This window comes from Scomber scombrus, chromosome 6 (genome assembly GCF_963691925.1).
Source record: "Scomber scombrus chromosome 6, fScoSco1.1, whole genome shotgun sequence".
Classification (NCBI taxonomy): Eukaryota; Metazoa; Chordata; class Actinopteri; order Scombriformes; family Scombridae; genus Scomber; species Scomber scombrus.
In genome coordinates this window covers 14,817,051-14,828,010 of record NC_084975.1, presented here as the reverse complement: position 1 = coordinate 14,828,010, position 10,960 = coordinate 14,817,051, and the positions used below count along the sequence as shown (strand labels likewise).

Genomic DNA, 10,960 nt, shown 5'->3' with positions numbered 1-10,960 from the left:
CAATGTTTCCGTCCTTATAAGGCCAGCAGAGCGCAGACGCACGGGGACGTCATACGTCGTTTATGTAAATGTCTTGATTGAAGAAAAAGAAAAAAGCCTTCTGCTCTACTCCGAAATGGAGGTGTGGATACGGAGCATGCGCACTGTGTCCACAACTCTCCAGTCCCGTCCACAAGCGCAGACATCAACAAGAGAAGAGCGGGTTACTGATGCGGGCTGATTTTGATAATAGTCACATCATAACGACGCCGCACACGGACTATTACTTTGTATCAACTTCACGCAACTTGCAACAAGGTAACAAATGCAGTCGGTTTCTGTTTGTTTTGTGAAGTCTTTGCAGCTTTGAAGGGGGTTTGGAGTCTACGCTGTTTTCAGACGTGTAATTTAAAACAAGCTCCGAGTTGTCTTTGAACAATTGCTCTTTTTTTAGGCCTGCGTCAAGACCAACTGGGTGGTCCGGTTATTGTGTAGGTTACCTTATGAACAGTTAAAGTGACCGGGCAAAGCGGGGGAATGCAAGATAAACCCCAAGATGTGTTAAATAGTGTCAGAATGGGTTAATGTGAAAGCACGATGAGCATGTAATGGCTGTTGTTGTTGTTGGCTGGTGCGTCTGGCTGTTGGAGAAAAGCACTCCTTTAATTGTTCCCGAAATTTGACTGAAGTCGTTTTTTGTGGTCGCTATTGTCGGAAACACACTCTTCTAAAAAGCATGGTAACGCTCACGTTGTGGTTGTATAGCAGCTGCAGTCTACTGCACATCTGCGCCTGCTAAATAAGCCAAGTTGAGCCTCTCACGCCCACCCGGACGAGAGATGCGTCTCAGCACGCGGGCGCTGCTGTCAACAAAACAGCCACCGCGAACACCAACTATTTATGAACGCTTTGTGAATCTCAAACTGGATGAACAATGTTGTTTAGTGTGAGAAAACAGTATATGAACACCGACTTTCAGGAAGCCGTCGCTTTGAACTTCGTGCACATGCAGTTGTAGCTGGACTGTTGCAGTGACGCGGCTACGGAATAACAAAGAGTAAAGATCAAATTACACGATTATCTAAGAACACCTTTCCCTAAAAAATGAACGGGGAATGTTTTGCTTTTGAAATCTCTTCGCCGTAGTTTATCTCACTACATAAAGTTAAGGTAGATAAGGAAAGTCGGGCATCGTCGAGCAGAGGACGGCCGTCATAAAATGGGTGCGCATGAAGCAGGTCGTGTGGCATGCCATGCTTTCTCGCCGGAGTGGGCGGTGAAATTGACGACTTGCACTTTTCTCTCGATAAAAACAAGTGCATTTCGCGGTGTCTTCTTTTATTTTTAAAATGTGATGTGTTCTTTGAACAGGTCCGTACTGCTTTCGGGATAATTTTTACGGTTTGCGTTTAATAAAACAGTTTTAATGGAAAATCGCATCACACCCCCTTCTCCACACTGCCTCCGCCTTTGAAGTGTGTTGCCATGTTGAGTTGCGTCACGTACTGTAGTCTGCTGCAGAGATCGTCTGCAATGGACAGATGAGGCACTTTAGGCTGGATATGGAGCTCTTCATATCACATTTTATAAACACTGATTGTTTTTATATTGTAATAGTAAATTGGAAAAAACCCCACACTGCTGCTATTTTATCAATTTCATTTTCTGTTCTGCTATTCTCTTATCCATTTTGTATTATTATTCATTTATTTGTTGTACTAACATTGTATGTGTTATGGGTTCTTTTGCCCTATTAGATATTCGATCTCAGTGAGGCTCTTCACAGTTTAAATAAAGTTGTATGTAAATTAGACCTTTGCCTTATAGTCGTAGGTCAGTGGCTTTATTTGCAAGTTGCGTAACTTTCTGCAACAGTAAAGCATACAGGCTATACACGGAGATCTTTAAAGCTTTGTTTATTGTTACAGTGTGCTCGACAGGACTTACTGTGTATTATTGTTTTGTTTTACAGACTTAATGACATAATACACAAGTAGCTATGTTAAGAAATAGTAATGTCGCACATAGTTTTACATTTAAAAAAAATACAATGTCGGATTTCTTACTTCTAAAAATGAGTTCGAGTGTTTTGCTTAATCTATTGTACTGAATATCAACTGGACAACTTATTGTGTCATTTGTTATACTTAAACGGATATCTTCATACATAAGTAGATAGTTTTGTGTCTGTTTTATATTCCCCTTCACATTTGCCAACTTTAAATGTCATCTGATAAAACAATCAGAGTGAGTGGTCGATCAGTTTTCCTGCTCTGTGTCCGCTAAACTGTGGCACCGCACTGTCAGAAGACCCTGAGGAATGATGGCAAAAAAAAAAAAAAAAACAGTCTGGGGGGCGCGGCTCGCAGTTTTGCCGCAGTTCAAGTCTACATGTGCTGTGGAGATTACATTTCTCCCTAGCAACATAAATCATAATTCCTCTGCACACATCGGCGTGCTTATTGTATTTCGAGTGAATCATCCCAGAGCCATTTATATTTTTCTGCGTTTGTCTGGCAACACTAGTTTATATTTCGTAGTTTGTTTTAACCACTACAAATAACCTAATATCCTATGCAGCCTGGAGGCTGGGACGAAGTGCGTGCTCATATTTTGAGTTGCCAAAATGAAGCGTGCATCCTGTGAGCGCAGCATGCTGACATGATCTGTCTGACACGCTGTCTGACTGTTGACCTACTTCCTCCATGTGGGCCAGAGCGGAGAGATGCTCCAACAAAAATCGTTTTCTCTGGATGTTTTTACCTCTCTGATCGTTGTAAAGCACCCGATTTCGTGATTAATTCACGTTTGGCTAATGTGAAATGGTTCAATAAAATATCACCTCTCATATGCACCAGAAATCCAGAGCTGCAAGGAGGTACTGCAGTTAACAATGGTGCACACTGATTAGTGCCTGAGTTGTTCACATGTGAATTATGTTTTGCACGCAGATGTTTGGCTTTCATAAGCCAAAAATGTACAGGAGTTTGGACGGCTGCTGCATCTGCCGCGCAAAGTCGTCAAGCTCTCGTTTCACGGACAGCAAGCGGTATGAGAAAGACTTCAGGAGCTGTTTTGGGTAAGAGATACAGCTAGACACGTGGGGTTTGGTGAGAGATCCACCTGTAATGTGTATTATGGATATCAAATATTTTCTCTTTCTCACAAACTAACTGTAATTGTTTTGCAGATTGAGTGAAACACGATCTGGAGAAATCTGCAATGCTTGTGTGCTCCTGGTGAAGCGGTGGAAAAAACTACCCGTGGGAACCAAGAAGAACTGGAATCATGTGAGTCTGGGCCACAGTAATGGTATTGTTACTGAGATACCTGATTTAAAGATGTGAAAAATAATTTAAAGCGGTAATGTCTCCCCATCTATAATCCTTTCCTTCATCCTTTCCCTCATGTAGGTGGTCGATGCCAGAGGTGGTCCCAGCCTAAAGATAACTTCCAGGCCGAAGAAGATAAAGTCCATCTCTAAGAAAGCACGTCCAATTCAGATCAGCAGGCTGCAGAAAGAGCTGAAAAGAAACAGTGAGCTCTGCGTTTTGGCATTTGATTTGTAACTTTAAGGTCACTCAGACATGTTTGAAGGAATAGTCTTTTTTTGTCACACACATTCCTTATACAAGACCCCTCAAAGTCACAACACAATCAGCATATAACCTCCACCTTTCATGCTCTGTTCTGCTCACCAGATTCAGATGCCCACAGCACTACCTCCAGTGCGTCTCCCGCCCAGTCTCCCAGCTACAGCAACCTGTCAGACGATGGCTCGGACACAGAGCTCAGTCCCGGGTCCAGCCGCTCTCCTGTTTTCTCCTTCCTGGACCTCACCTACTGGAAGAGGTAAGTCAGACAGTGAAGCACAGACTCTGTCATAAATCAAGAACAATCCTTTAAAAGTGCCAGCATTGTTTCTGACCCTATATTACAACATCATATCCAAAATTAAAGAGACATAAACATTAATATTAGTGCAATTCCAGATGCTCAAAATGTAAAGACCAGAAGGCCATGTACATTAAGTTTTGTGAACGTTTGGTGCAAAAGCTTGAAACAAATATCATTTCTGTCACACCAGTTGATTACAGACAGTGGCAATGTTAAATCACAGAACTTGCAGTCCAACACTCTTTGCAGTAGGAATGAAAATCATATTCAAACCAGGAATCTTCCATCTTTATGCTCTTGGTAATAACAATGAACACATATTTTAGTTATATTTAAACCATTCGTATACTGAACATTGTGCAAAATGTTGTCAATCAGCAGCTTTTGTGCAAAATAATCTGAAGAAAACTGACATAATATTGTTGAAATTGCTCTAATTTTAGTTATAATATATATTATTTATAGGTTATTATGCAATGGTTTTGCTGGTTTGGCCCACTTGAGATCAAATTTGGCTGCAAGTGGCTCTTGATCTGAAATGAGTTTGACACCCCTGGTTTAGAGTATATAGAGGCTTAGAATATGATAGAAGTATACGACAGCAAATTCCCATGCTCAATTATCACTAGCAGGTTGTTGCAGCAATTTTTGGGGTTGAAACCATTTGTTACACAGATTTGGTGCAAAATGTAACAATGAATTTGTAATGAATTTATAAAACTGCTTACCACATTCAGACAGAGACCTTGAGGAACATCATAGAAACATTCATGCTTTGATATGAATCAAAATCTTTTGACATTCAGATTTCTGTAAGAATTGCATTTTGGCCTTTGCATGGTGAGCACTTCTCTTCTGGAAATTGCTCAGAAACCCCCTCATTGTCAATGTACCTGGAAAACACATATATCCTCTGAATGCCCTGGTTCTGTAGTTTGTGGTTGTAAAGTTTCATGAGGCTGTAATTATCCTAGAAGTCACAATAGGAAACAGGTTATAGAGTGAGGTGAAATGAAAAAAAAGTCTTACTTCAATGAATTGGCTACTGTGGGGACTAACATTAACACACATTAATAGAATTGGGCTCATTGAATTCACAAAAGTCTCAGCTTTCCATTCATCTTCAATTTATGCAATTCCAGGACTGTTTAGTGACCCCACTATGCAGAACTATTCAAATACACCCTTTTTAGAATCAGCGAAAATTACACATTTATACTTAAATATAAATGTAATACTTTACAATTAAATTGCATGAGATTAGCATAAAAGGGAGACTCATGGGTACCCATAGAACCCATTTTCATTCAGATTACTCTCACTTTGTAGAGTTATTTAGCTCCCCATCCAACAAGCTAGAATGACATGCTTGGTACCAATGGATTGCATTTGGTCATCACTGTAGCTCCACCACTATAGCCTCTGAAACACAGTAATGTGAGCCGAGGATACTTGCGTCCTTGGGGAGTGGAAGAAGTTAAAGGAACAGTTTTTCTGCTGTTGCCTTTTAAAGTAAACAATAGTTTGTAAAATTCAATGGTTTTCATTCATAATAAAAACTTTTGTGTTTTTATGTAAAATGCTTGTAGAGAATTGAAACTTTAGAGTGAAACTTCAGATGTGCAATCTATTACATCAAACATCATGTCTTTTGTACTTGTATGAGTTAAACAATTCAATTTTTTAACACCTGCTGAAGGTCTGTGACAGAAAACCTTCAACAAACATGACCGCTCACAGTGTGGTAGTACCCAAACTACAACTACAACATGCACGACTTCATTTTTTTACACACCTTTAACCCGTGTGTGCATTAGACGATATTCATTTTGACACTGAATATTTGTCACAGATACGCTATCATTGCATCGTAATGTAGAGGAAGCCTATAAAACACCTGCAGGCCATTCTTCTGCTGTAACTCCATAATATGTTTGAATGAATACAACATGTACCCGATAAATTAACGTGTCATGTTTTTTCTAGGCAAAAAGTGTGCTGTGGAATAATCTACAAGGGGCGCTTTGGGGAGGTGCTCATCGACCCTCATTTGTTCAAACCGTGCTGCCGCAACAAACAACGGCAGCAGCAGCAAGAGGAAGAAGAAGATGAGGAGGAAGACGAGGAGGAAGAGGTGGAGGTTGAGGAGGGTCAGGTGGGCGTGGAAGTCAGCAGGATGGATTCCCTGACCGAAGAGGAAATGAAAGAGGCAGCAACCTGTGTGCAAAATGCAGAGCCTGCTCAGCTATGCGTCACCGTGACAACACCTTCAGGCAGGAGCGGGGTGGTGGCAGAAGAAGGATGGTAAAGTCAAACCCCCCCCCTCTGCACACATCTGTGAATAAATCTCGGGGTGCCGTTTTTTTTTTCTTGAGCACTTACAGAAAGAAGTTGCCTCAGACGGCCTTCAATCATAAAGCAGCTGCGAATCCTTTGGTCTTCTCCGTTTATAATGTTGGAGGTTTGTTTATTATGTTGAAACGGTAACTTATGGACTGTTGTGTTTCCACTTTGTCTCTTTTTTTAATATTTAATATTCTTACCATCCTAATGATGGACCATCATTTGTAGTGTTTTTGATATACTTTAGGTAAAATGCTGGAGCTCTAGTTTGCTGGTACATATAACAGATTTTATTCCAAAAGGCAATAGATCCACTTGTTACAGAAAAAAGTGCTACTTGAAACTCATTACTCAACATTTCAAAAAGTATAGCCGAACCCATTCTCTCATATATCTGGAAATATTGTAAGCATATATGTCAAGATGACTAATATCACAGGATTAGTTTTGCTTCCTTTTGTTGAGAGTAGTTATCTCTTTTTCTGAAATGGTGGTTATGTTGTTTTGGAATGAATGACACTTTATATTGACAGAGCACAGATCTGTACAGTAGCCCTTGTGTTTGTGTCTGTTCACATCGACATCCACTCCTATCAGAGAGTTTGTGTTTGTAGACTGGATTAGTGTCTCTGTGTGCAAATATGTGGGTCCCATTTAGATAAAGCCTATTCACAGCTTCAACAGCAAATACACCAGCCTTAATTATGTGTTACAGACAGTGCTAGTGTTAATTCTGGATTGGTATTAAGGAACAAAAAGGGACAGTTGCTATATTTATCGTGGCCTCAGCAACACATAGTGCATTTTTGCATGAATGGCAAGCTCACTCATCCAAAAGAACTAATGATCTGATGCATGAGTATACTAAATTGCATGGCCTTATATAAACTGTAAATCTTACTTTTATTTTTTTGGATCCATTTTTCTGAAGTTTTAACTTATTTTTATATGTAAAAGAAAAAGAAAAAAAGAAAACGGAAAAATAGAAGTGTCTTTGCATAATAATACAACACAATATGACAGCAAAACACACAATCGGTTTATAGTCATTCAGCAATATCAATATCAGTAATTTCAGTCATTCCCGGTTCAGTATATGGTAAAAAAACTTTATACGAGTTGAAATTCTATGCCATTGCCTCTTATATACCACAAATGTGTTGTGATATATAGCCTAATATTACTTTATTTATCAAGTGAAAGCCAAAGCACATTGAAATTCACCCAATGTCAAATCCATGCAGGTTTTCTATGGACACTTGTGCTTGTCCGAGGTCATTTGTATGTATGTTTATGGTATTCTAAAAGAACACTAATATGAAATTTCATATATGTGATGATGTGATGTTGTAGTTGGGAGCAGTGGGGGTGTTATGTATATAAGGGGTTGGGTGAGCCATTTGGTTCTTATATGGGTTTCATTATTTATTTATTTCATATTTATTTGTATCACTGCATCCTCTCGCTTAGAAGTGTAATACTACTCTTTTCATCTTAATCTTATATGTAGTATGGTTTTTGTACATCAGAAATCAAATGTAATTCTCACGCAAGCTTCATTTAATGCTGCGTTGAATTACCGGTTGTCAATATTTGTGAAGTGTTGTTAAGTATTTATTTACTCATCATTTGAGTTGTGTGTAACCTAACTTATTTTCTACCATCACTTTGGATCTGTATCACGTAGAACGAAACGACTGATAGATTGCAACCAAACTGTACTTTTCCTCTTTTAGCCTGTAGCTTAAAAATGTTACAGAATAGTAGGATACTTAACTCTAGACTTGCATGTACTGTTGCTATGCATTTACTTCGCTTACAAGTTAGATAAAGCGGTTTTGTATTTTTTATACATCATGTACTTTTTTTACTTGTCCCTCAATAAAAGTAATTTTGTGAGTTTTCTGGATGCATGGAGTTTCTTTCTTTTCTAGAGTTACTTACAAAAGGTGCAAAACTGCTGCACACATTTTCCATTCATCCTGCAGGCTCTTTTTATTTTACAGATATGTATGTGTTTGAGGTCAGTATTAGCCTGTCCATTGTCAATCCAGCATATAAAAAAATACTGTTCATTTTGTGGGAAACAACATTTGAAACATGTCTCCACACAATCAATATGTTTTTTCAATCAGCAGTTTTTTGATGCTATAAAACTTGTCTGCCTCCTTAGTTACATATTCATGAATCAAATTTCAAAAACAGTTTTTGTTAGATTCATGTAATGCTATTTTCAGCTCCCTATAATGACAGTATATGGGAAGGCAACCAACACATGCATCATTTTGATTCTACTTAGAAATAATATGCTTTTTCATTTTGTTTGTATTTGTTCTTTTGATCTTTATTCACGAGTGCTTATGATTTTGAAGCACCTTTGCTCCGTTTTCTTATTATAATATATAATTATTAACTTTTTCAGTTTTTTTATTATTTGTTCTCCGCGCTGTATTAAATAAAGAAGAAAAAAAAGACGAGCACCGGAAACGACGATCCTGTGACCGGAAGTAGGAAAACAGGGTAGTGCTTTGTTTTTGTTTTACAGCCTGCTGTCAGATGCTTCTTTAGACTGTAGATGTAGTTTTATCTGTTATTAAAACAGCGAGAGACACAGCAACTACGGTGCAACCTGAGGTAGGTTATGTAATTTTGTAGCTTCGATGTGTGTTTTAGCTTACACGCTAAATCGATAATGGTTCGTCCTGGTCTGACTGGACTGATTAAGTCATTTATCTTAAAATATAACAGCTTAGAATATAACATCAGATAACCACCAGAAGATAATACGTTCATTAATATTATTGAATCTGGCTGAATGACTGTCTGTGTCCATTAGGCTCACATTAAGCTTACTTTGTGGGTTCAGTGTTTCAGTCTTTGCTGCTCAAGAGCGTCTTTCTCAGTAACGGTTTGTATTTGCAGCCTTTCCCTCTTGATCTTCATCATGGTGGAGCCCACAGCATCTGGCGTGTTCTGCAACAGGATGCTGAGTATGGTCAACTGTGAGGATGTCAACGCCATCATCCAGGCTCAGAGACACATGTGAGTGTGATTGGCCTTTTTTGCTCTTCATACTACTAAACATGAAGTGGGTCCTCTGTTAGGTAAGGTCAGTTAACCTGCAGTATGAGTGATGCTGACACACTGCCTTGTTCTTTGTAGACCGAACGCTGTTCATGTTTTGCTCAAATATTGTCACAACAGGCTTGACCGCTTTGAGAAAACCAACGAAATGCTGATCAACTTTAACGGGCTGTCAAACGTGCGACTGCAGCAAATGAACGAGCGCTTCCTGCTCCACACCCGCACCCTTGTGGAGATGAAGAAAGATCTGGACAGCATCTTCAGAAGGATCAGGTAAGGCTGACCTCCTTAGTGCAACCTAAGTACCTAACATGCACATGCTCTGATCACTGGTCTCTGCCTTCAGGACACTAAAGGGGAAGATTGCTAAGCAGTATCCTGAAGCTTTCAGCAGTGAGTTTCTTTTCATTCACCATTTTATAATCACAATCAGCTCAATTTGCCTAAATATCATACTTTAAACTTTTTTTTTGGCAGATATCCATGAGTCAGCCATGCCTGAGGATGACGACGATGAGTTTGACCCAGTTGCCCCCAGTGTTCCTACAACAATCACAACGGCCACCTCAGAGCAGAGTACAGAGTCCTGTGACACTAGTCCAGATGTGATCTCACCCACCGTGAGCAGATGCTCCGAAGATCCGTCTGACACGCCCACCTCTGACGTCCCATTGTCAGCCGTCCTACAGGATGAGGGCCCTGACTCTGTGCCTGCAGAATAGACATTTCGTGGATGGATTTCAGTCTCTTAACTGGAGTTCCAACAATAACTAGTAACTATTGTCAGCTTGAGGGCGTGTTGCATTTTCACATCTGTGTTGTCCTCTACAATGTTTACAGACAACACAGACTCTGGAGATGGCTATGAACTGTCTTTGAGGACGCTGGATGTTTGTTTGAATGCTTACTTGTCCTTTTCCTGCACAGCACTAAAATAATGCAGACCATACTTGAAGTTGTTTTAAAGTAGGGCAAAGCTCTCACTTATTATGTGATTATATAGCATATTTAATTTTTGGCAAGTTAAAGAGATGCACTCCTGACTGAAGGAAGTTTTCTCTCATATTTTCCCTCATGATGTATGCTACTTGAAAGAGAGTAAGTAGTGTTTTCAACCTGAGTAAAAGTAACTTGGATGTTCAAGTAGTAACTAGAATAATGATAATGGAGCATTGTTACTCTATGAACCCTTGTTATGAATGTTTTCAGCAGCATTTAATACAACATGTTACTGATTCTTGAAGGGTATATCAGTCTCTACTTGCCTGCTTATCACAGAGAGGCCTGAGATTAGGTGCAGTGTCAGCGATCAGTCAGTCAGGGTCAGTGATGGGTGTCCGAGGAGCTGTCAGGGATTCAGCAGACTGTTCAAGGACACGGTAGCAGAGCAGACACTGGAAATCAGGTTGTGTGAGTGGAGGACGAAGCCACTCTGCTCCCTTTAAAGATGCAGTTTTTGTTTAAAAGGGAAAATCCAGCCCATAACACACACTTCACACAAGTTATATCTGTAATATATTACATGTGAATTTAAATATTTTTCTCCTTAAGATGAAAAGCAAAGAAAAAAACTGAAGCTGCGCCATAAAAAGCAAATATTCAAGCAACTCATGAGTGGGGATAAAATATGGTTATGAATACATTTTACTGGTCCCAG

At 39.5% G+C, this 10,960-nt stretch overlaps 2 protein-coding genes across 3 annotated transcripts; both read left to right on the top strand.

Moving 5' to 3' along the window:
- The first annotated feature begins 57 nt into the window (after positions 1-57).
- Positions 58-8,091, top strand: LOC133981763 (SIN3-HDAC complex-associated factor-like). 2 transcript variants are annotated; one of them, XM_062420610.1, is made up of 6 exons: positions 58-297; positions 2,931-3,058; positions 3,170-3,269; positions 3,393-3,516; positions 3,681-3,831; positions 5,863-8,091. In XM_062420610.1, exons 2-6 carry the CDS (start codon positions 2,931-2,933, stop codon positions 6,182-6,184), a joined length of 825 nt encoding a protein of 274 aa, XP_062276594.1. In that variant the 5' UTR covers positions 58-297; the 3' UTR covers positions 6,185-8,091. The 2 variants fall into 2 exon arrangements, with proteins under 2 accessions (XP_062276594.1, XP_062276593.1); XM_062420609.1 differs by lacking the exon at positions 58-297 and having other exon boundaries at positions 2,703-3,058.
- A 641-nt stretch (positions 8,092-8,732) lies between these two features.
- Positions 8,733-10,935, top strand: kxd1 (KxDL motif containing 1). The gene is made up of 5 exons (XM_062421128.1): positions 8,733-8,853; positions 9,142-9,261; positions 9,424-9,576; positions 9,650-9,696; positions 9,781-10,935. Exons 2-5 carry the CDS (start codon positions 9,164-9,166, stop codon positions 10,023-10,025), a joined length of 543 nt encoding a protein of 180 aa, XP_062277112.1. The 5' UTR covers positions 8,733-8,853; positions 9,142-9,163; the 3' UTR covers positions 10,026-10,935.
- The last annotated feature ends 25 nt before the right edge of the window (positions 10,936-10,960 follow it).